This window comes from Larus michahellis, chromosome 6, assembly GCF_964199755.1.
Source record: "Larus michahellis chromosome 6, bLarMic1.1, whole genome shotgun sequence".
NCBI classification, from domain to species: Eukaryota; Metazoa; Chordata; class Aves; order Charadriiformes; family Laridae; genus Larus; species Larus michahellis.
In genome coordinates, this window is record NC_133901.1 from 58,211,653 (window position 1) to 58,237,550 (window position 25,898).

General features: G+C 41.4%; 1 protein-coding gene across 1 annotated transcript; it reads left to right on the forward strand.

Annotated features, from left to right (window-relative positions):
• Positions 1–1,140: 1,140 nt before the first annotated feature.
• On the forward strand, positions 1,141–25,822 carry OGA (O-GlcNAcase). Its single transcript, XM_074590125.1, has 16 exons — positions 1,141–1,686; positions 5,975–6,026; positions 6,348–6,445; positions 7,858–7,988; positions 8,664–8,835; positions 9,885–9,983; positions 10,162–10,446; positions 11,010–11,168; positions 12,421–13,031; positions 13,423–13,597; positions 17,112–17,197; positions 18,065–18,169; positions 19,752–19,837; positions 20,815–21,007; positions 24,094–24,253; positions 25,038–25,822. The coding sequence occupies exons 1-16, from the start codon at positions 1,500–1,502 to the stop codon at positions 25,172–25,174; spliced, it is 2,736 nt and encodes a 911-aa protein (XP_074446226.1). The 5' UTR covers positions 1,141–1,499; the 3' UTR covers positions 25,175–25,822.
• The last annotated feature ends 76 nt before the right edge of the window (positions 25,823–25,898 follow it).

Consider the following 25,898-nt stretch of genomic DNA (forward strand, 5'->3'; position numbering starts at 1 on the left):
TGCTGCAGCTTCCTGAGCATGGGTATAGGTGGAGCCAGAAACAGACCTGTCTTGAGTTTCTCATCACGCCAAAATATCATTGGTAGAAATAAGGTTAAAGAGCAGGAAACAGACTTCAGAAAATACCAGGGAGGGGTTTGGGAGAGCTGAGTGAGCTGGGTAAGGGTGAACAGTGCCCAAATCAGCAGGGGATATGCTTTTAATCAGTTTTCACTATTTTTTTTTTTCAGTTTTGGCTGACACGTGATGTAGCTGCTGTGATGTCTGACACTTTTCTCAGCCGCCCCGCTCCCCCCCCCCCCGCTGGGGTTTCCAGCAGCTTTTTGCTCACTGGTTTCTTGTTGGCTGGTACCTGCCGTGGCCTCCCCAGTGCTGGGTGTGCTGGAAGGATTACCTCCCTGGCCTCATGGGAGGTCTTCTGCTCAGCCCTCTGCTCTGACTCATGCTTGCGGGGGGGGGAGGCTGTTGCTTCTGCAGAGCTTCTCCCTGGAGAGATGCCGTCTGACCTCAGGCCCCTTCTCTGATTTACTGAGATGACCTCAGCTTCGCAGCCCATCCTTCAGCATCCTCGTAGACCCTTCCAGGCGTGGAAACATCTGCGAGCGTAGCCGGGCTGTCCTGGGAAGGAGCGACTGTAGAGGCATCCCACCCGCGGCCCCTTTCCGTCCTGCGGCAGGGACACAGCAGCTCGGTCTCCCATCCGCGCCGCGGCCCCACCGGACCCTGCTTAACTCGCGGGGCGTCGCCAGAAGTAGGTCACGGCTCAAGGGAAGCCCGCGCGGCCGCCGAGTTAAGCGAAGCTGCGCAGACCGAGGTCCGTTCCGCGCAGGCGCGCTCCCGCCCGCGAGGCTTCCGCGCGCCGTCCCCCGAGGCGCATGCGCGGAGCCGCAGTAAACACTTCATTTCCCACCTTCCCGCCCCCCTCCCCCCGGCGCCGCTTCCCTACACAAAGCCCAGGGCGCGTGCGCGCTCCCCCGCCCTGCGCGTGCGCGCTGCCCCGCTGCCGCCTCCCTCCCTTCCCGGGGGCCTCCCGCGCATGCGCGGCGGGCACAGCCCGCCTCCCCGCGCAGACGCAGTGCGCATCCTTCCGCGTTCCGCGCATGCGCTGTGGGCGAACCCCCCCTCCCCCCCCCGCTCCGCGCGCCCGTTCCCTGAGGTAACTCCCTCGTCTCAGTCCGTTGTTCCCGCTCGAGCGGCGCGGTCCCGGCAGCGCGGCGGCGGGGGGCCGTGAGGCCGCGGCGGCTCGCGTTCTTCCTTTCCGCGGCGATAGAAGCTCCCCCGGGCGTGCCTCCGACCGGGGCGGCTTGCGGGCAGAGCGGTGCGGACCGGTTGGGGCCGGTTCCCCGCGCAGGCGCAGGGCCCCGTAAACAGGAAGCGGCGGCGGCGGCCCGGAGCGGCGGAGACAAAGGGGTTGTGGAGAGGAGGAAGGAGGGACTGGGGTTGGCTCGGCTCGGCTCGGCCCGGCCCAGCGAGCGGGGGTCCTGGCGGCGGGCGGCAGGATGGTGCAGAAGGAGGGGCAGGCGGCGCTGGAGGAGCCCCAAGGCAGCCCCAACCCGGCTGGGGTGCCCGGCGCTCCCTTAGAGCCGCCGGGCGCCGCCGCGGGGCCCGTCCCGGGGGGCGAGGAAACGGACACCGAGACGGAGACGGCGCTGGGCTCCCGCCGTTTCCTCTGCGGCGTCGTGGAAGGTAAGAGCTCTCGGAGGGGGTGTCCGATAACCCTGGGACACGGGGGTGTGTGGGAGGACGGGGCGGGGGGTGTCCGGGGGGGGGAGGGGGGTCGGCATTCGCGGGAGACCGGAGGCGAGGAACTGGTCCCAGCTGGCGCTGCTGTGCCGCCTCCTCCCCCGGAGGAGCCCACTCTGCGAGCAGGGTGGTGCGCCGTTCTTGGCCGGGGCTCCCTCCGCTAGAGAAGGCTGGAGGGGGGGGTGGGGAGGAGCCGCGGCTCTCGGGCGGGGCTGCTCCCCCTGGGGCTTGTGCTGGAAGCTGTTGGCTAGCAGGGAGTGCCCTTTGATGGTAGCTGTTAGGCGGGGTGAGGGCAGGCCTGGCATCCCCAGCGGGCCGATGATTCCTAATGGAGGCTGAGGCAGTGCTTGCTAGTACGCGACTAAAGGGGGAGGTAGGAGAGAGAGAAGAGCTGCTGTGCGATTATCCCAGCTGTACATGCTCTTCCTGCGCACCAGAGACTCGGATTGAGTTTCCTGGATAGGGAATAGGTGATTCTATAGACATCTGTTCTGGAATTAATATTAAATGTTCCCTGTTTTCTGAAATGTTGTAGCTTACCATTTTAATTGCGCTGTAGAACAGTTCTCTTTTGTCTTTTGGCATAGTTGCAACATTAAAAGGTTTAAATTGTTGCAGAAGCTGCAGAATAAAGGGACTCTCTTTGCATTTCTCAATAACTACAGAATTTATCTGTGTTTCTGACAGGCCAGTTAAGGTAGGTGGTTGAAAGCCAGCAAGAAAAATGGTTTATTCCCAACACTATAGTTGATTTGGAATCGTTCTAAATTCCTGTGGACTGCTATTATTTCTGTATCTGTAATGAATCTCCAGTAGGAGAATGAAATGATTAATAGATGGAGTAGAGAGTGAAACAGGCCGTTTGTCAAAGTCAGTATCTGCATTGCTTGCAGAATGGCTTTTGTTCATATCTTAAAAAGAAAATACCATTTGGCTCCTGCAAATGTCACTGTGCGAAGTGCACTAGGCCCAGTTAATACCTTTATTTTTTAGCACTTACTAGGGCTTAAATGCAGTTAGTGTGGAGAGAGATATCTTTGCTTAGTTAATAGACTTAATTCTATGAAGATAGGTGCTAAACTGAAGGCTTTGGAGACAGATAACAGTGAACAGAAATACAGACTGTAACAGCGTGATTTCTCACATTTCTGATGATACACCTTGACCATGGATCACCTGTTCATCCAGGTTTATATCAGAACCACCAATACTATAATCTTTTTTTCTTGTCATCATAGTTACATTGTTGATCTCTTCTGCATATATTTTGGTGCAGGTATTCTTGATTGCACCGTGTATAATGCGAAGCTAGAAAATGGCCTCTGCCCAATGAAGCAGTCTAACACTAGTTAAGAGTTACTAGTCTACCATTAATGTATACAAGAAGAAAAGGAATAGGGGAGTGTTTAAAAAAAAACAAACACCAACCACCAAAAACAACAACAAAACAAACCAAAAACAACAACAGGAAAACTCTGTTGTGGTGAATGAGGTAAATGGTAGTGGGTGAAAACATCTGTCTCTTTAGTGACTCAAGAGAATTATAGGGGTAAGAGAAAAACGGGGAGTTACTTCAGAAGTATAGATAAATATTTAAACATAGTACAGTGGTTAACGCAGACTAGAGATATGGTGAAATTAAAGCAGTGAGGTGGAGAGTTTGGATCTTTTCTAGAAGAGCCGGGGGAATTGGCCAAATACTGGGTGTGCTCTTTAAGAATGTGAAGAGTTTGACAGATATCAAATTCACTCTTTTGGGGGGGTAATAAGATCTGTGAGTACAGGACGCAAAGCTCTGGTGCTCTGCCTCCAGGCTATCCTGGCTTTTAGTGGTGGAGAGTGTGGTGACTGGGATGAGGTATTTGGCATGATCTGTTGACTTTGTATTAACCTGATACACAGTTTTGAGGGAGTAATACAAAACCAGGTCGATTTTTTAGTTGGATAGAAAGATGCAAAAACTGTCATCAGATGGTGACATTAGTAATCTAAGAAAAGTGGTGACAGAAAAGTCTCACTTTGAATTAGCGTGTTCTCTTTGGTCATATTTAATCAGTCTTTTGTCATGGTTTCAGCTGGGATGGAGTTAACTTTCTTGCTAGCAGCTGGTATAGTGCTATGTTTTGGATTTGGGATGAGAAACAGTGGTGATAGCACGCTGATGTTTTTGGTTGTTGCCAGGCAGTGAAAACCTTTTCTGCTTCTCTCATGGCTGTGCCAGTGGGCAGGCTGGGAGGGCACAAAAAGCTGGGAGGAGACACAGTCAGGACAGTTGATCCCAACTGACCAAAGGGATATCCTATACACTGAGTGTGACACCGTATAGTATAAAGCTGAGGAAGGAAGAAGAAAGGGAGGGATGTTTGGAGTTATGGTGTTTGTCTTCCCAAGGAACTGTTATGGGTGATGGAGCCCTGCTTTCCTGGAGATGGCTGAACACCAGCCTGCCTGTGGGAAGCAGTGAATGAATTCCTTGTTTTGCTTTGCTTGCATGTGTGGCTTTTGCTTTACTTATTAAACGGTCTTTATCTCAACCCAGGAGTGTTTTTTTTTTCCCTCACTTTTACTCTTCTGATTCTCTCCTGCATCCCACCAGGGAGAGTGAGTGAGCAGCTGCATGGTTCTGCTTGCCAGCTGGGGTTAAACCACATCTTTGTTACCTGATTTTCTTTTCTTTTCTTTTCTTTTTTTTATTTTATTTTTTTTTTCTTTCTAGTAGGCCCCTGCTCTGCTTTAGGCTAGGAGGTCTGAAACAGTAGTGGCATAGGTAAAGAAAGAGCAGCGTCACTCGGAATTAGATAATGCTAGTGAAAGTGAGAAATTTGTTCTGGGTGAAATAAACTGGGAGGGTTTTATGCCTTGCAACTGCTCTTGTTTGTTCCTCTATTTAACTGTCCTCCATTTGTCACTTTGCTGTTTGTGAAGTGTAGTACTTACTCAGCTTTGCCACTTCGTGGTGCCGTTTAGTCTTAAGATCCCTCTGACAGACTAATTCTTAAAACTTGAGCCTGCTTTAAGCTTCTTAAAAGAGCGTTGTTCACTTAACAAGTAACTGAAATACTTGTTAGTATATGGAAAATGCTCAGTTGCATCAGTTTTGAATTTTGAAAGGTTGTAGGAGGGTGGTTTTGACCTCTGTGAGGCCAAATATTTAGATTTACAATGGTGAATGACTCTGGAAATGAAGATATTGTCTACCTTTTGAACTGGTGTTCTGTGGGGACTTGTAAGCTTTGTGTATTAGGAGCATCATTCATCACTGAGTGGCTGTGCTGTTTGAAAATAAGAGCTTATTAAATTTCAGTGTTATTTTAGTCTCTGGTCTTTGCACAGACTGCCAAGCTGAAGCTTTGTTTTGAAGTGCCCACTTGTGGTTAAACTGTTTGCACATAGGTCTAAGTGAATTTACTTGACTAAGAGTGTATTGAGAGTGCTTTTTAAAGTATTATGTTTCTAGAATGGAAGGATTAGATTTAAAACCAGAAGCAGTTACAATTTCTATGGAATTCCATGACTTTGAATATACACTATTCTAAAATCACTTGTAGATACTTTTATATGATTATTTGAAGACATAGTCTTAGCTTGTAAAGATGGGGGAATTGTAAAGTAAGATATCAACTTGCAAGTTAATTTTGACAAGGAGCCTATTCAACTGAATAAAAGGAATGAAATCCTAAGCATTTTGTTGACTCACTTGCGTGTTTTTTTTTAATTACGCATCATCTACCTCAGTATGTATTTATATACTCTTTGTGTGTACTTAGCATTCTAAACTGTACCACTGGTTAAGCATCTTCGAGCTAGTAAATATTTTCAAGTGTCTTCAGTGTTCACATTACAAAAAAATCCATTTTGTAGGTGTCTGGAGTGATAGTGTAATTAGGTTGTGACTGTTCAGTCTGCTCTTATAATAATGCTGACTTTTCAAGGGCATATACTCAGGAATACAGTTTGTATTCTGAAAATTAATTGCTTCGGTGGCCAGAATTATAAGACCTTGGATCATAAGTAATGAAATAAGTTATAATTGCATTTTAAATTTAATCAGTTTAGGTTATTACACTTTCCTAATGCTGTCTGTCTAGATTTTACTTTTTCCCTTCTGGTTTGGGAAGCTTTTTGATGAATGTAGCAGAAGAGGAAGAAAATGGTGGGTTGTAATATAATCTTCCATGAAGCAGGTATAATCTAACATCTAACTGGATAACTTTAATCTTGTTTCCTGTAGGATTTTATGGAAGACCTTGGGTTATGGAGCAGAGGAAAGAACTTTTTAGAAGGCAAGTCGTGTTTCCTCTTACTGCAGCACATTCCATCACAATATAATCATAATCTTCCACTTAAGCCTGAAAAGAATTATTGTTCTAACCTAGAGCAGCTTTTTGGCTAATATCAATATTCTTAGGAGGGGCTCATAATCACATTTCCATCTTGCCTAAACTGTATTTGTCCAATATCAGTTGTGTGTAACGTTATTGTTCAATGAAGAAAAAAATAAATTAGATCAAGTAAAAATAATTGAAATTAGATCAAGTGAAATGTAGAATTCCTGAATTTGTAGACTATTCTTCCAATGAAGGTTTTTTATCCTGTGTTTATAGACTTCAGAAGTGGGGACTAAATACATACCTGTATGCTCCAAAGGATGACTACAAGCACAGGATGTTCTGGCGAGAAATGTACTCTGTGGAGGAAGCAGGTAATTGCCTTTATTTCCCCTCTGTATTTTCTATAAATAGACTTTTGAATGAATTGGACATTGCTACATATGTTTGTGTGTGTTCAATCACAGTAGCCATTTCCAAAGGTGAGTGGAGACCCATTCTTAATACCCTGCAAATGTATTTAGTGGAGCTTTGGTACAAGCATGGTTTTACTTCTTTTAACTATAACTCTACAGATTATTTCTAAAACTGCTTTTAAGGCTTTGTGTTACGAGATCTACTTTTTTCCGGGGAAAGGTTGCTTAAAATTACTTCTCTGGCTCTTGAACATCTGGGCCATATTTTGAAGTAGAAATTATTTGCTTCAGAAAAGAGAGAAGATTGATGAGTGAATAGCATGCCCTTTTATGTCATTCATTAAGTGCTTGTCTCAATGAAGAGTACCAGTTAGAAAAGCAGCTTCTGACTATTTAATCAGAACATAAAAGACCCATTTAAGCTGATGTGAGGCCTTTTATCCACCTCTGGCATTTATGGGATATACAGTGTTTTATTAGCCTGTGGGGATTATCATTTTCCTTGGGTGAGAGGAAAAATGATACTTGCTTGAAACTAAATAATCCTTCTTGGAGGCCACTTGGAACCACTGCAGAAATACAGTCTAAAGGATACTGCAAGATAATGGCCAATAACAACACCAATCGTTAAATATTCTAAAAATAATTCTCTTTATTCATTGCATGGAAGATTGAATTTGAAGTTTGTTTCTTAAAGCAACTACTTTTCCACAGTGGTGTTAAAAAAGCCCTTTTTCATGCGCCCCAAGCTTCAGTCATACGAATAGTATGTGAATTGATGTCATGCAGTGTCATACTGCTACATTGAATTTTTTCTTAGTATGTGTGACAAAAGTGAGTAATAATTCTGGAACGGGTGGTGTGCATACTGTAAAAACAGACAACATCCACATTTGTCTCACAACATTGGGATAAAGATAATTTTAAAAATATTTTTAAAAATTTAACATGAAAAATAATAATACAAGGATAGTTGTTATATTGAGGGTGGCAAAGCACTGGAACAGGCTGCCCAGAGAGGTGGTGGAGCCTCCATCTCTGGAGACATTCAAAACCTGCCTGGACGTGTTCCTGTGCAGCCTGCTCTAGATGAATCTGCTCGGGCAGGGGGGTTGACTAGATGATCTCCAGAGGTCCCTTCCAACCCCTATCATTGCCTGATTCTGTGATTCCTTTTGGCATAATTTCTGATAATTCTTCAAATGATTTGGTGCTCTTTGCTGTGTTAGTTTTAAGAAACTCGAGCAATTTTATTTTTTTTTTATTATGGTAACAGAGGCATCTGCATTTTGTAATTTACCTATAACGACATGCAAGATTATTTTTTGTAATTGTTGAATTCTTCTGAAATGTTTGAATTTGATTTCCAGAGCAGCTAATGACTCTAATAGCAGCTGCACGAGAACATGAAATAGAGTTTATCTATGCAATCTCACCTGGACTTGACATCACTTTCTCCAATCCTAAAGAGGTATCCACGTTGAAGCGCAAGCTAGACCAGGTAAGTGTGACAAACTTCCCAAGGTTGCAGTGCTACTTAATTTGAAAACTTCAGTACTCTGCTCACTCTTGCACCTTTTCTACTAGCTTCTTCAATGTTTTCAGCACTAGCAGTGGTTTGTACGCCTCTGAACGATTCCAATGGCTGCGTTCAGGTTGTATTGCTGAAGTGGCTAGTGATAATCTAAATTTAAAAAAAAAAAAGTCTTATTTTATATTGGACTCTGAAGGCTATTCTTGGGAGCTTGTCTTCAGAGTGTTTTGGGGCCTTGAAGCCAAGACGCATTTCTAAAGCAAGAACTCTTATCCACAGTAAATGCCTTCGGAGGCAGACCTGACATACACACCTTTTTTGTTCTCGTAATTGACTTCTGTCTTTTGTCCAAAAGCTGATAAAGAGTTAGCTTTTTTCCAGCTGTCTGTCCAGTGGGATCAGATTTGGATTGTTAAAGCTGGAACAGATTGCCGGTCTTTAGATGTCTAATCTTTGAGAAAAGCAGAGCAGTGGGTCAGAGATAGGCATTCATTATGAATAGACACCGAAGTCTGTCTTGCCTCCCCTACCTTCTCTCCCCCACTCCTGTCACTTTGTAAGATCAAACTGTAGAATTTTTAAAAGGAAAAAAATAAAAGTAATTAAAAAAATTAAATCTTTTGCTCTTGTCTTTTGTATCAGGTTTCCCAGTTTGGCTGCAGATCTTTTGCACTGCTGTTTGATGATATCGATCACAACATGTGTGCAGCAGACAAAGAAGTTTTCAGTTCCTTTGCTCATGCTCAAGTCTCAATAACAAATGAAATTTATCAGTATCTAGGAGAACCGGACACATTCCTTTTCTGTCCTACAGGTAAAATGAGATGAATCATTTAGTTCAGCCTTAAAGGAGGGGCCCTATTATCTTACTGGTTCAAAAGATGGTTTAATATTTAATCACTGCTTTAAGGTTTATTTTGGGGTTGTTTGAAGAAATTTGTTTTACGAAGAAAGGTTCAAGTAATTCAAATATATGCAGTGGTTTTGCCAAAACTACACATCTCTCAAAAACTTAATGCCAAGCAAAGAAGGCAGCTTGATAGAACAGTTCAAGTAGTTTGAACTGAAAATTAGGTTAAAGGAAGACTTCTGTTTGACATGTACCACAATCTCTCTGCTTCTGGATCTGGCTAGCTGTTAATTTCTTAGAATTTTCTTAAGGTAGAGGTACAGCACAGTCTTTGCGTACTTCTGTCATTGGTACCTGTTTTTAATAAGATTACCCACTTTTATTAGGCACTAAATTGTTTTGTTTATTTATTAAAAAGTAAGATGACTTGCACTCAGGTTCAGTCATTGCTTTTTTAAATTGGAAGCTTCCTCTAATATCTGTAAAAAATATTGTAAGGGAGAATCACTATGTTCAGCGGTGTCGATTGTTGCAAGGGAAATTCAATTGAGTAGCTATGTTATCCTCATTGTTAATTTGTTTATCCCCTTACACTATAGTGGTTTGGTTCTGTTGCAGACCTCCCCTTTAACTTTAAAAATATATATGTTCCGGTGTTAATATTTTTAGGTATTTGCACTTCATAATCAGTCTTAGGGTTTCTAGTTCTCTTGTGTATTGTCTGCTGTAACCTTACCTTCTATTTATGAACTTCATTAGTTTTTTCCCTGATTTTGACATTTGAGCAATTTTAATTAAATTCTCTACCTTTCCCTTCTGATCTTTACGCTAAGTATCATTCATAATGTCCTTTTTATTTATACTTTATACTTTTTGGGCCTTTCTTTGTTAATTTTGTAGATGATTCTCTTCTCACATGGTAGTATTCTGTCAATGCATTCATGAGACAGTTGGGTATGTTGTCACACATGTGGATTCTTCTACTAACAGCAACATTCTCTTTCCCTGTGCAGAGTACTGTGGAACTTTCTGTTATCCAAATGTTGCACAGTCGCCATATTTACGGACTGTAGGAGAAAAGCTGCTCCCTGGCATTGAGGTGTTATGGACAGGTAGAAATTGTTTATTTTAGGGTTTTGTGGGTTGTTTGGTTGTTTGAGTTTTTTTAATTCACTGCTGGTGTTAAAAACAATTTCTCATAAGCATTTAATAAAATAAACTGTCTGACTACTTGGGGGTTGAATCCTCAAGTATATGCAAAACCCTCCGCTTACCTTGTTTCCCTCTTAGGTCCGAAAGTTGTATCCAAAGACATTCCAGTAGAGTCCATTGAAGAAGTTTCTAAGATCATCAGGAGAGCACCAGTTATCTGGGATAACATTCATGCTAATGATTATGATCAAAAGAGGCTTTTTCTTGGGCCATACAAAGGTCGGTCAACTGAGCTCATCCCTCGACTAAAGGGAGTTCTGACCAATCCAAACTGTGAATTTGAAGCCAATTATGTTGCTATTCACACACTTGCAACATGGTACAAGTCTAACATGAATGGAGTGAGAAAAGATGTGGTGATGAGTAAGTATGCTTAACTGTTTGCTGGGATTTATGTTTAACCATGTAAGTCATACTGATTTTTATTTTTTTTTAGTGATTCTAGCCTTTCCTTACCAGCTCTTTCTGTTTAAGATCCCTTAGCATTTTCTATCCTGTAAGTAAACGGCAGTTGCCTGAAAAATTACAAGCATCTAGATTGTTTTATGGATTTCCTGGGAAGTATCTATAGCATCTCTGTAGCCTTGAGAGATGTCTGTGGTTGTATAAAAAGCACTCTCAGCAAGCAATTTTAATGTCCAAATTTGACATAAGTGTCCACGGATTTGATTTCATTGGAATATAAGCAGTTCAGATCAAAAGAGAAACTGAATGCCAGAATATCTAGTTTCTGCATAACGTTTCTGTATTGATGTTGGTGGTGACCATAGTTTTCCATCTTGTCTAATTAGGATGTGTAATGCTTTGTCCTTCTTTGTGAAATAAGGCTGCTAGAGAGTTTTTGAATGCCTTGTCTAATGTGACATTTTTTTATTATTATTTTAAATGAAACTTGCATGATAACTTTTAAAAACTTGTCTGTGTAGCCGATACTGAAGACAGCACAGTTTCTATCCAGATTAAATTGGAAAATGAGGGGAGTGATGAAGATATTGAAACAGATGTTCTGTACAGCCCACAAATGGCCCTGAAGCTGGCCTTAACAGAGTGGTTGCAGGAATTTGGTGTACCTCAGCAATACAGCAGTGAGTCTTGATTTTGTGGTATTCTGGGGTTGGTAGAAAAATGGGGTTAAATGTTGCATTTAGACTAAAAATGTTTCACAGATTCTCGCAATTTGCATACTTTTCTGTTGAAAGTATTTTCTGCCTTACTAACTGGGGAAGCCTTAATAAATAAAGAATGCTTGGCATTCTGCAGTGTGCCTACAGTGCCCCGACTGATCAGCAGAAGTAACATTGATATGTGATCCTTTGGTGCTTATGACACAAGACAGGAAAGAGTCTGGATCTTGCTAGTCCCAGTTGTTACTAGACTTCTGTGAGACCTAAGAGAATAAGAATAGTCTTTTTTTTGAAGTGGGTGTTAGATTATTGTAAACATTAGTTCTGCCTCAGAGTCCATGTTCTTTCAGTTTTTTTCTTAGTTTCTGCCTATAGAAAACAGCTGAGTTCCTTCCAGTATTGTACATCTCTCTTGTAGCAATGGGAGCTTGGCATCTGATGTAAAATCTGTTTTTCTCAAATGTACATTGGCGGTGGTCGGAGTGCCCTTCTCTGATAACTGGTGGTGAAATCGAAGGAAGAACCTCTTCTGCTCTAGAGCAGAGTTGTGAGGAGTTATCCTTTTGAACTGCTGTAGGGTTTCTGGTCGTTCTCAAACTCTGCAGCAAAAACGTTGGGGGAGGAGTAGTAATTAAGGTGTCATCTTCCTTCACTTTCACTGACTAGTTTAGGTTGGAAAGGACCTCTTGAGTTCTAGCCTGATGACCTTGCCCAAGGAGGGTGAGTTTAGAGCAGGTTGCCCAAGACCGTGTCCAGTCAGGTCTTGAATATCTCCGTTTTCACAAAAGACGTTTTTGCAGATGAAATATTTAAGCATCAGTTCTTATGTTTTGAAGCGTGCTCTATATGCAAGTAAAACTTTAACAAGTCAGTTGATGCAGAAGAAAAAAGTTAACTTTTAGAGCTTTTTATTATGATGGCGTAGTCAGAAATGCTGCTGGCAACACATAAATATTAACTGGTAAGCAAAGATAGGATGGGGGAAAAGTTAGGAAAATTAGTGATGTGGAGGGGAAACTTGCAAAAAACAAAGTCAGTAGTTAGAATTACAATGACAAAAGAGAACAGGCAAAGTACCAAAAGAAAACTGCGCTGATCGGATGGTGTGGCGGCAGAATCATCCATGATTTGCAGAAGTCGCTGATTTGCATGTTAGTTATTGAATGCATAGTTAGATATTGAAAACTCTAAACTTGTTTCTTCTTATTCTCAGGTAGGCAAGTGGCCCACAGTGGTGCTAAAACTACTGTAGGGGATGTAGGGCCTCTGGTGGCACCATCCTCTTTAAATGCAGCAACTGTGGTTACCACGGTTTATCAAGAACCCATCATGAGTCAGGGGGCAGCACTGAGCAGCGAGTCACCAGCCTTGGTAAAGGAGGAAGAGAAGAAGCAATCTGATGAGGAACCAATGGACATGGTAGTGGAAAAACAAGAAGACTCAGACAAGAATGCTAATCAGATACTGACAGATATTGCTGAAGCCAAGATGGCAGAGGAGTTGAAGCCAATGGATACTGATAAGGAGAGCATAGCTGAATCAAAGTCCCCGGAGATGTCTATGCAGGAAGACTCTGGTAGCGACATTGCCCCTATGCAGACTGATGAGCAAGTTAACAAAGAACAGTTTGTGCCCGGACCAAATGAAAAGCCTCTCTACACAGTAGAACCAGTGACTTTAGAGGACTTGCAGCTTCTTGCTGACTTGTTTTATCTTCCTTATGAACATGGGCCCAAAGGTGCACAGATGCTGAGAGAATTCCAGTGGCTCAGAGCAAATAGCAGTGTTGTCAGTGTTAATTGCAAAGGAAAGGATGCTGAAAAAGTGAGTGTGAATCTTGTTTTTCTCCTTTTAAATCAAAATCCTGACCAATGTTGTCTGTAATAGAGATCAGTGTTCCACTTCCTAAAAGCTAAGGGTTAGTGTATAACTAACTGCAGGTCACAGTAACTTTCATTTCTCCAGTGGAATCTACTGTTTTAAGCCCTGTAGACCATGTAGCTGTGAAGGCGGTCTGGTGTCTGCATTTGACCAGTGATCCTGGACTGGCCTCACTTCTAACAGACATAGAGAATACCCGTGAGTCATGTGTGGTGTGGTAGTCCGTGCTGGTAAAATGGAGTAATGAATTGTATAGTCGTCTTCCATATTTAGAGTAGCTCTCCTCCCTAGAAGGCTGTGTTTGATCTTGTGGATCTTTTGCCTCCGTTCATAGATAGAAGAGTGGCGTAACCGAGCAGCCAAGTTTGAAGAGATGTGCAGCTTGGTGATGGGGATGTTCACTCGCCTCTCCAATTGTGCCAACAGGACAATCCTTTATGACATGTACTCCTACGTCTGGGATATCAAGAGTATTATGTCAATGGTGAAATCTTTTGTGCAGTGGTTAGGTAGGTGCATTGGGAGCCATTATAATCCCAGATAGTGTATTTTTTTGTTTTTAATTAGCCCACGGGGAAAACGAAGTATTAGGCATTGGACGTGGGGTCTGATTTGACCCTGTTTTAAAGGTTTTCCTGTCTCACTATTTGAAGCAATGCTTGCTGTGAATTTGCTTTGGTATTATAAGTGAAGTCTGCTGGATGCTTAAGATTGGAGACCTTGATTTTCTTCTTGGGCTAATGAAACTTGAATCTCAGCTGACACGTAAGTGTTGACTTTAACTTACTCTCGACTGAATGCACACTGGACTATGCCATGTAACTCCTTGGATGCCCTGCTGTATGATTGGAAATGACACTACGAAATGTGACCACATCAGCCATCTGCTGCTTGCTCTGTCTTGATAACATTATTGCTGTCTTCAACAGAACAATTGCAGAAGCGACCTTTCAATGGGCCTGGCCAAGAGGAAGCCGATCCTCCCAGCCCTGTGCGCATGCGAGCTTTAGCGTAAGGCTATTCTGGTGCAAAATAATTTCCTTTAAACACTTTCCAAATTGTTGATTTTTTTTATTTTTTTTTATTATTTTTTGGTAGTGGATGGAAATTGTGGAGCTCTCTAGACAGATTTAGTCTGAGACTTAAACTGATCTTGAAACTTTTTTTTTTCTTTTTTGTCTTTTTGGTTTTTTAATGTGTGGCCTTTTTTTGTTTGTTTTGTTTGTGGTTGGTTGTTTTGGTTTTTTTTTTTTTTCTGAAAGATTTTTGGGGGATCCTAAGTTGGCAGATAGCACCAGCATGGCCTAGGTAATTCTGGTGACATCATTTCACTTTCAGGTTTTAATCCAACTCTAAGGAATATGCTGTGGACTTGCTTGACATACACAGCAGGCAGCAAAGCTGATGGTCTCACGTCACACTTTTTGTAGCTGTCACAAACTTCACAGTGGTTAACCATTACACAACCTTGGTGGAGTTCTAGTGTTTGGATTGTCTTTAAATGATAGTCTTAAACACGGTCAGGTTTAAGCAAGGACACAGACGACCTGTTAAGTCATCAAGTCAGTCTGTGTTCAACAACTTTATATTTTGTGCTTATTAAATATCGGATCCCTGTATGCATGGTTGATAAAGAAGAAGAGCTTTTAAGACTGCCTTCTGCAAAGTACAGAGAAGAAAACTAGCTTAGGAGGAAAACTTGCCAGCATTGTAGTATGTTAACATCTCTGCCTAATGCTGCTTAAAAGCTTTGGTTCGTGCATTTTTAAGACTACTGTGAAGCAGCTCCCCCAACTTTACTATTCTCGCTGTATGTTGACCTTTAGCTAGAAAGAGTGCTCTGTTTTTGATAATGTCATCTGTTTAAAACTCTAGGCCAAAGCTCTATAAAGAGAACAGTGATTCTTGTAATCTCAAAACATTGAGGGCTCAATTTAAGCCTGCATTTCAGAGTTACCAGACTACCTACTGATTTCAGCTGAAATTATTTTCAGTTTTCAATGTCCCTGTAAAGTTGGGTTCAAGTCTTTAAATGCATCAAATGTTGGGAATAGTTCACACTAGAAGCCAACTCCGCAAATACTAGCTCTGACTTTGGTACTGTTCTGTTCCAGTACTCAAAAAGTATTAAATAGGTAAGAGTTCTTGACAGTTTAATACTCTTAGCTAATAATGCTTCTGTGAGGGGGGGATGCTTTTGTCTTCATCTTGCAGTTTATCACTAGGGTAAATACATATATTGACAAAATACATCATTATATAAAGCTAAGTACCTTACAAATCCAAACAAACGGTGTGCTCAATGGTCCACTGAACATTCACTTTCTTCACCTCTCCTCCCAAGTCCAGCTAGCATTCAGTCCCTTAAATTAGTGTGGCTGTACAGTACTATGGATTACTAATGACTTCTATTGTCTTCTTCCCCATTGTGTACAGATGGGAGAATCCTCAGCACAAGTTTCTACTGCTATTGGATGGACAGCGCCAGATGTTCACAGCGCGTCGTCATTAATTAATTAAAATGGAAAGGTTTTGTCTGTGAGGCAGCTCAGATAGATTAGATGTCCAATAGGCATGAACTGAAGTCACATTTGCGCAGCGACTAAGGCATTAACTATGTTTTTCATTTATACAGCTCTTCATTCACACAGCTCTTTACTGTAATAATTGGAAGTGCTAGTTAAGTTGTAGTCTCAAAGGACAGACAGATACTGTCTTCCAAGTTATTGACTAAGTCTCCTTGCGAAGGGTATCTTTTGACTTAAGAATTCTAAAATGTGGGAGTAAACCAAATTCAAATTCTGACGCTTGGATTGTTTCTGAAATTTGCTGTACTTAGGGTAGTTTGTAATTAACATATATTCCTAAATTCTCGTAAATGTCAGACTTGGCACACTTTGGGACTCTCTGACTAGCACAACATACTTGTCTGTACTGATCTGAGACTGTTACTTGAACAGGAGGTAGATTGCTGTCCACAAAAGGAAAAGAGTATTTGCGCTGCTCATCTTGTCAGAAAACTAGGCGGGTAGTTGAAATCTCCACTCCAGATACTGTACTTTTTTTTTTTTTTTCTTCTCCTCCAGAGTTGTCATTTATGTTATCTTAGTTGTTGAAGGCTGTAATGCCTTGCTGGCAGAACAGTATTAAAAGTCAAACAGCTAATGAAAGCTTATTTTCTAAAGCAAGCATACACTAAATCTGAGCACTTCAGTGGGTCTGCTGTGGCTGGTTGATCAGTGGGGACCCTGGTGCATCTGATGGGCTTGAGGAGGAAAAAATCAAGATGCTAAAAAGCAAAGCTAGTATTCTCTGTGACCAACAGGGTGTACTAGTTAAATTCCAGTTGATACTACTTAATTTTTCAACATGCCAGCAGCATTGTGAACATGCAGCCTGGATTATGTAAATCTGCGTAGTCTCTTGCAAGAATACTGTTTCATATAACTGTCATGACTGCCTGAACTGTTCCAGACTGTTTGCATATATTGCCAGTCCTAATTTTCTGACAAGATTAGAAACAGTCATTACTAAAATGTGACTTCAGAAAGGTCCATTTTTTTTTTCAAGGGGCTGTGATAATGGCATTTGTTTGATCTGAAATTTACGATAGTAGCTATTGAGCCATGTAGCTTCCAAGATGTCATCTTTTCATAGATTAAATAGATGTTTCTGCCACAAATATACAAAGAAAAAAAAAGTACAAAATGTCTGGGAAGCTTACATAATTGTGAATGGCACCATTCTTGTGCCTTCTGGTATGGAATGAGGTGTATTATCTGAGTCACCTCTCCTGTGCTTACATTAGTCTGTTACAGGTAATCAAAAATTTGGAATACCACAATTGGTGTGCAAGCACAAAGTCTTTATAAATCATACATTATTACAGCCTCCCCCTAAGCCCTGGATTCTAGCTCAGTTAGAGAGCTTTTTCCACAAGTGTGTGTTAGCTTTTTGGACATGTTAGACACCCAGGAAATCCCCCTTCTCGTAACATTCTCCGCTTGGATCTGATCTCAACAGGGTGTCGTAGTCAATCTTCAGCACAGTTCTTAAGTGGAGACCAAGAACCCTGGGCCTTTAGAGGTGGTCTAGCAGGAGAGTTCCAGGTATCAATATGACTTCACAACTGAATGACATTTTCTTTGTTTTATGAGAAACCTTTTGTTGCACATCAGAGGTCTGGAAGGATTGGTCTGCCGAAGGCTTTCTGGTCCAAAGCCCATTAGCCTTACAGCTTGTTTTAAAATAATTTTCCTCCCCTCTCTACAGTAATTTCTCAAGGAGATGCTGCCTGTCCCACGCGCATGCGAAGCGCAGCGGCTTTAGTTGTACATTTCACATTGTTTCTTTGCAGGTCGCACAGCATTTTTATCTGCGCCCGCAATTGCACAATGCGCGCATGCTTGTCTGCCGATGGGAATTCCATGAGCAAAAGCAATAGTCATCCAAATTTTGGTTTCTGTCTAAATGAAGCTGTAATGCGCTTTGTTGCAAAGACTTCAATTGGCAAATATTCTTAAATCGCTGTTTATACCATGTTCAAATTTGTTCATGGATTTTTCAGGCGCTATACTTTTCCCCCCTCACAGGTGCTCTGCGCGCAGCAAATTGAATCAGCGCATTGCTTTTGGGATAAAGCGTCTCCTCTGGCCAGTTAACCCTCTTCAGACCAAACCTTTCCTCCTGACATTCTATGTTCTTATACGGAGACAGTGTAGATATGATTGGTTAAAAGTATTTTAAAGCAGATAAGATTAACAGACTCTTAATGTGCTGTTTCAATTGCATATTTTAAAACACCAATTGGATATTTTCTATTCAAGTAAGGTCTTTGCATTTATAAAGCATACCAACCCCACCTTCTTCTGGGGTGCCTGCAAGTAGCAAATGTTAATTTGGGAGTCTGCAGTGCACACCCAAGAGTGATGGGTCTTGTTGTTCATACAGTCATATGAAGTATTTTGTTTTCACAGCGTTTGCTGCCTATTGATGGGGCAAATGACCTCTTTTTTCAACCACCTCCATTAACACCCACTTCCAAAGTGTACACCATACGACCCTACTTTCCTAAAGATGAGGTAACTGCTTTTGAGCTTGTCGCTGTTGTTAGTGATGCGTTTCCTTTTGTGGCAACACTGGTTATTGCCGAGTCCCTTCATTACCTAATGAAATGGGTGTCCCAGTATGTTGCGTAAGGCACAAACGCAATCTCACGGGAAAACTGAGGTTAAGTGACTTGCCTGTGGTTCAGCAACGCGCTGTGCAGCAGTACAGGTATAGCCACGTCTTGATTCACAGTCTCCCACCCCACCACCTTTTTAAATCTATGACTGCCTTCCCTGTTTCTGAAAGGCATGTTAAAATTGTTTGCCGCTGGAAGAGGGATTTTTGCAGTGGGAACACATTCAATGGCTTAACCTTAGGGGGAGTATGTATACCTGGTCACACAATAATGACTGGGGTAACTACTGGTATTCTCAGAGCGATATGGGCAGAACCTTGATATTGTGTCTCGAAATGTGGTTGTACTATGTGATGATATTTCAGCCATTGTTACTGATTTCATTAGAGTGGTAAACTTTTTGGTCTGGTTTTGCAAGGATTGTTGTCAAATCCACTTCAGAGTGTTTGAGACTTTGAAACCAGGAATTTTATATTAATCTTTATTGATTAGGGGTTTCCCCCCCCTTTTTTTTTTTTTTTCATGAACAGATCTGTAGTGTAGCTTTATTCTATTAGCTTAGCAAGAATACTCAAAATTAATGTGTCAACCAACAGTTAACACTCTTTATGGATCCAGTTTAAACAATGTAAGGGTTAAGGTAGCTTTGACTTTGCATTTGTAGCCACATTGAGATGAAACATTAGTATTTAGTTGAGTTTGGAGCAGCTCCAGTGAATCCTGACTTTGAAGCCAGTCAGACAGACGGGGCGTGTTCTTTACCTGCTAGTTTTAGGCTCTGTCCTGCGCTATTCTCACAGGCAGTAAAGCAGCCTTTCCCATACCTTAATGCAGGATTGTACCTAAGGTGGTTTGTTCCTTTTTGACAATGGAATTTATATTTCTAAGACACCTAAACAAATGGTGATGCAACTAAATATGCAGTTATAAAAAATATCTCTTCTGAGGAAGAGTTCCCTTTTTATGAAAGGAGGCCAGAGACATGTCGAATGCAAAGCCTTTTTGTTGAAAAGCTTAAAGTTTCTTATTTAAAGTGTGACTGATAAAAGTTTACTCTTCAAAGAGAGTCAACTGAAAGCCCCTTAACATGCAGAAAGTCAGGATGTGCCTGTCTTTCACAGTAGTTAAATTGTTGCACATTGGAGGTTTTGAAAAGGGACTTTGTATCAAGGGTATTGATCTTCACTGAGTGTTTGGTAACTGACCCTCAGGATTAGTCTTGTGGTATTACAGCCTGCAGGAGGTTGACCTCCAGCCTTTCCTTCCCAGCCATTCAACACAATGTTTTTGACGGGCAACTTTAAGAGGGGCTGGGGGGAGATAGGTCCTGTCTTATAGATAGGTACTCTTGTTCTCTGTAACTTAAATGCTTGTCAGTACTAGTTTCCAGTGGAGCTGTTAATGAAATCTCTCTCAAATAAAGTTGTTAGCTTTTGAATGTGACTGATGACTTGAAATCATCTCTTCTCTCTTCTTAGGCATCTGTATATAAGATCTGCCGAGAAATGTATGCCGATGGAGCTGATCAACCCTTCCATAGTTTACCAGATTTAATTGGAGACAAGTATGTATTAGGAATGAATGACCGACAGAGGTGGTTTTGAAGGATGAAGTCCCGACACTGTATTTAATTTGAATTTTTTTTTTAAAGTGTGTGTGTGAAGAATGTAAATAGCATTTGCTTAAAAGAACAAACAAACGAAAAAACAATTGGAGTTTTGGTTTCTTAGAGATACCATAAACAGTTACATATCAGTTTATGCTCTGGTCACCTTTGTGAGTTGTTTAAAAAAAAAAAAAAAAAAAAAGACTTAGCTGAAACCTCTGCATTATGAAACCTGTGCATCATAATATCCTATTATTACAAACTTTTTGAAAGTATATCATGAGAGTGTTCATAGTCTGTAGTTACCATCTGGTATTTTTTCCAACCGAGTGTAGTTCTTCAGATAATTGCCTTGAGTTTTTTTCTGAAATACGCATTACAGATTACATGTACCAACTTTTAAAAAGAATAAGCAATGGCAAGTGGGATGAAGTTGTGTGGTGGGTTGTTTTTTTTTTTAAAAAAAAAAGACATTAAATCTGAGCTGTAAAATCAGCTACTTTGATTTCTTGTTTTGTTTTGTCTTGAGTGTTTAATTTAGATAAACTTTGTAAAGAGGCTGCTCTGTGACAGGAAGGTAGTTAAGAAAGGATATGTAACTGGTATCAAAAAATACCCAAAAGAGAAGATGGAAGAAGTAGGAGGTAATGGCAGCAAGGAAGCTGAGGGCAAAAGGTGAAGGAAGTTTGTTTGTCTAGTGAGTCAGAAGAGCAGTGTGTTTAGAATTAAATTGTGGGATTCTGAGGTGCGGATGTTGCTTGTAGCTGAGTTTTGACAGCTGATTAGTCTGTTAATGCTTTGTAAGAACTAATTCTGTGACTGGAGGACTCTGTTGCTTCCTTTGGATGACCCTACAGTCACCCTCAGAGTACCTGAAAAGCATACTTGTTCAAAGTGACCTTCTTTTGGCTGAATTTGGACACTTCTTTCTGCAGGTTAGTAGGAGGTCTGCTCACCCTCAGCCTGGATTACTGCTTCGTCTTAGAAGATGAGGATGGCATATGTGGCTATGCTTTGGGAACAGTTGATGTGACTCCTTTCATTAAAAAATGCAAAATGTCTTGGATCCCTTTCATGCAAGAAAAATATACTAAACCAAATAGTGACAAGGAGCTGTCTGAGGCGGAGGTTGGTATAGCCCATAAGATCAAACCTGTGTGCTGAACTCTTTGTTTCCAAAGTGGGTCTTTGTTTTTCTGTTGCATTTTGAGCTTCTGTGCAATTCAATTTTCATACTTTTCTGAAGTCTTTGATGAGCACAATATCTGACATCTTGGAAGGTGACAGTAAAATTATTCACAGCCAGTCAGATACAGCTGTGTGTTGTAATACACCCATGAGATGCACTTTAGTAGTAATCAATGCAGTAAATGTAAGCCACCTTAATCTAGAGAAAATCACAGTTTGAAAATAAAGGATTGCTTCTTCTCTGTTCTCTTGCAAAATGAGATACTAGTTTCCCCATGCTGCAGGTAAAGCTAATCCCTCATAGTCACACCAGTTTAAGTATGGAAAACAAATTAAAGAGCATTTAGTTTTGATGTTAAAATCCATTAGCTGTTTATGGAGTGTGACAGCTGTAAATGGTGCAAAACATCATCTCACCTTTAGCAAGTGCTAAAAATCAATATCTTGAACTATTTTTTGGAAGAAATTAGAAAAATGATGTCACTGAAGTGTCAGAAATAGTGAAAAGTTCTAGCTGATACATTCTTGTCAAGGAAAGAAATGTGGTTAATACTAAGAGGTGCCAGTCACACCTGTAAGTAGAAGGATGTGTGGACAAAGCTGTAGTAGAGGCAGGCCCAGAAACACTTCTTATCCTTTTTCTTTCCCTCTCAAGAAGGAAAGAATATTTTCCAGAAAGTACTTTCCAGCAAGTTGTCAGAATACAAAGGCTGGTGTGAGACTGGTGGGCCTCCTAAGGGAATCCCCAGCTGGTAAGGGCAGGGCAAAAATATAGCAGTGTGCCCTTGCTTTATTGCAGTAGGACTTAGACAAAGTCTTAATGGAGGTCATGGCTCTGAGAGCACAGGCCTTCCCACAAGCAAAGCAAATCTTCCTGGAAGCGGAATGGCATGTTTGTCACCCTGTTGTGAAAATAGCCACTACTTAAGGACATGTTTGGTGGGGGAAAAGTTAAGTACATTTTTAAAAAAGAACAAAAAAGCCTCATAGCAAATAGCAGAATTGTTCTGGGATAGGTGTGAGTAGAAGGTATCTTAATAACTCCACTACTGCTAGTGAAGTGGAGCTGATTCTGCAGTCTGTATGTTTTATGCCTTGATTCTTCTGCATTTGCACAGTGCTGTGCTTTCGACTGTATATGTAAATTCAGGTTTTGAAGCAAAGCTAATGCATATAAAGATAGCAGAAATTAAACACAGCAAAGCTTAATTAGGTACAGTAAGGGAGAAAGGGGTCTTGATTTCCAGAAGTTTAAAGCCAGACTTCAGAGAGAAAGCAGGAGGTGTTTTGTACTAGTAAACTAGCTTTTCCATTGAGATGTTTAAGAACATTTTTTGCTGTTGGTACATTGCCCCAGGATTTCTGCCTTTCATACAATATCTCAGAAAAAGTTTGTTTCTTGAGAGTATAGGCTTGAGTTCCTGGGAGTAGGGAGGAGCTTTTTGTACTTTGCTCTTGAGACAGATGCTGTGGGATTTTATCCATTTAGCCTTTTGACACTATAAAGGAAAGTAGAGAATATTCAGTAGTTGCTTAGAAGCCATTGTGATTGAAGATCATGGGAGGAAAAGGTTTCTCACAGAATAGGATTGATTTGGTTTCCTTTACAGCCTTCTTACCTCTTGATAATCTCAGTCTCCTTTGATTTGAAAACCTTCCTTTCTGTACTTTTTAGATATTTTGATTTAAAATGTTGACTTCTAATACAGTTTATTTAAATACATCTTGAGCCCCAAACTTCATGGAATATAAGGATATATAAAACGTTTTGATTCACAAAAGGAAAATCCAGTCCCCTTACTTGTGTCATACTCTTGTGAGCTTGCCTGGCAGTTTTGTCTAGGTTCCTTTCAGGGAGGTTTATGTGGTATCTGCTTTTCCTGATGTTAGTTATTATTGATCACAAGAGATGAATGCATTGTCTCTCTAACAGCTTCTTAGTCCCACCTATACCCTACTCCTTGATAACCTGTTTTACCTCTTGTGGCACTTCTGTGGTTGGAAGAAACAGGGATCACCTTTGCCTTTGTGCTTGAAGCCAGCATGGCTAGCTTTGAACGCTTTCCATGGGATTGTGCCTGTTACAGCTGCGATAAAGAAAAGCCCAGGGGAGCAGACATGGTTCTGAACCTGAAGTAGCTCTACAAGTTTGAAATAGTAACTTTGAACTGAGACTCTTCCTGAAAGACTTTGGGAGATGGTAGTTAATAGATTTGAGGGGATGGCAGTTAAATTTGACCTGAAAAAAATGTGGGAGTTGCTAGTGCTATGGTTCCTTGTGTGATAGTTTGGGTTGTTATGAAGGTGACTTTCGTTTATACGGGAAATGAAGTTAGGTTGCTTATTTGAGCTAGTGGTCCCTGAAGGTTTTAAAATTCGGTAACCAGAAGGGGGAATGACTTGAGTATCTTTCAGGTGTGTCATTGTCTACTTCTGCATTAACCTCACTTGATTGTTCTATTCCCATGAGATGCATGAAGTTAATGTGTTATGTCACATTCGCAAAGATCTTCCTGGATGATTGCAATAGTCTAAAGTGATCAACAACACCTTTTAGTCACCAACAAGGCTTATTTCAAGCTAGAGACAAATCTGCCTTTGTTGGGGCAAGTAGTCTAAGATAATTGCATGGACATGAGAGATGGTTCGAGGCTGCTGTGAACCAAAGAATCCATGTGGAGAGGGATGGAACGCTTAAAGCTTAAAACTGCCCCTGTAAAACACAAAGAAAATGAATACCTGTGCACAAGCTGTCAGTTATGGGTTGGCTTACGGTTTTTCTCACTTGAAGTGTGGGTCACTGGGAAGCCATGGAAGGAGTTTTGCATTCCTCCTTTGACAGTCTGAGAAGCTTCTGTAGTCTGCCTTTTTATCTGGAATACAGAGAGCCATTCAGCAGGTAAGGAACAAAATGACTGTCAGAGGTGTGGTTGGAAAACATGCTGATTTGGAGGTGTACTCTGTGAGCAAAGCAGCCTCCCTTAATAAACATAAATGAAAATGTCTGCTTCCCATATCCTTTTCAGAAAATAATGCTAAGCTTCCATGAAGAGCAGGAAGTATTGCCAGAATCATTTCTTGCCAACTTCCCATCATTGATAAAGATTGATATCCACAAAAAAGTGACAGATCCAAGCGTGGCCAAAAGTATGATGGCCTGTCTGCTCTCTTCTCTGAAGGCTAATGGTAAGCTTCTTGCACTCAGAATTCCGTGTTTCCTAATTACATGCTGGTTCTAGGATGCAAGGCAAACTGGGGATGGTTATATTAACGTTACTGTGTTTGCCTGTCAGCCTGAGATATTCAATTCCTGCCATAGTTGGCAATGTAGATTTAGGTAAATAATTATAAAAGCTTTTGGATAGCTAACTTCTGCTGCTGTCTTCAGTAAGAGGTAGCTTTTCACTTTAGCCGTTATCTTGCAAATTAGAAAATAGGAAGAACTGAGGGAGCAATTTGGCAATGAGAGCACACATTTTTACATCTTGAACAACGCAGAAATGTTTATATTTCCCCTACTGGCATTGGTAATGATGTTTTTTCTTATGTGTGGCAGTGTGCACTGGTGGGTAATTACCAAAACCTTCAATATGGGGAAGTACTTGGCTGTCTGCCTTACTGCGCACCTGAGGTTCACAGTTCCTTTGCACGATTTGGTGCCTGCTTCTAGTGCTATTTTCTGAGCCAACATCAGAGTTTCGGGATGCTTTTATGTGAAATAAAGGGTGTGCAGAGGGGAGGTGATTAGTTCAGACTGACAAGACATCTGCAATGTGCAGCTGACCCCAATGGTCAGCTATGTTGCTATAAATCTACTTTCTTTTGGGCACTATACTCCATACGAAATTGAATCAGTGGTTTCATTTGGTTTAAATGCAAAAATAGGTGGAAACTCTAGTAATATTTGATGTCTGTGCTTTTTAGAATAACTCTTCTCTTACAGTGTTTTGTTTCTCTCTTCCTTCTTCAGGCTCCCGTGGGGCTTTTTGTGAAGTGAGACCAGATGATAAAAGAATCCTGGAATTTTACAGCAAGCTGGGTTGTTTTGAAATTGCTAAAATGGAAGGATTTCCAAAGGATGTTGTTATCCTTGGAAGAAGCCTGTGAAGTGCTTGACAGCAAACTGTTCCAGTACTGTAGTCCCTTAACAGCTGGGCAGGTAGTGGTGGGGATCTTCATATGGTCTAGCTGTACAAAGCCAGCAATAAGCCAGCTTGGTAGAAGGGTCTATGCGAAAATCACCCATCACACGTTCAGACTGTAATTTGTTGGAAGAGGATAATGCTGCTGAAAATACTGTTTTAACAAAGAGAAACCTTGTCCTCTCCTGGTCCTGTGTGAAGTGCCAAGGAATCTTGCATGGGCTATAGCTTCTCAGAGGAATCCCTCTCAATCGGCACTGTGGTTGACGACAGTTCTCTGCGTTCACGTGTCAACAGAAAAGTGGTCTCTGCCAGAAGTATCTATAAAGATGCAGGGTTCTCTCTGTCATAGAGCAGGATCTGCAACTGGAAGTTGCAGAAATGGGAGGGATTGCTTGTGTCAATCAGCAAATTTAAAGATAAGTAGCTACAGTTCTATTTTTTACTATCTTTATGCTTGTTGATAAAGCGATGACCCGTTGTCACTTCTAATGACCATTGGTTCAAGCTTTGTGCTTTGTTAGGGACAAATGTGCAGTGGTCTGTGGCAGAAGTCACTTAATGACAAACTTGTAAATTTCAGTGTATATAAACTTAGCCGTATGCTGACTAACTTTTTGTTTACCAGTTTTTGTAACTTTCTTTTGAAAAGTGAAATGGTATAGGTCCGAGATGGCACTTTTGAATAA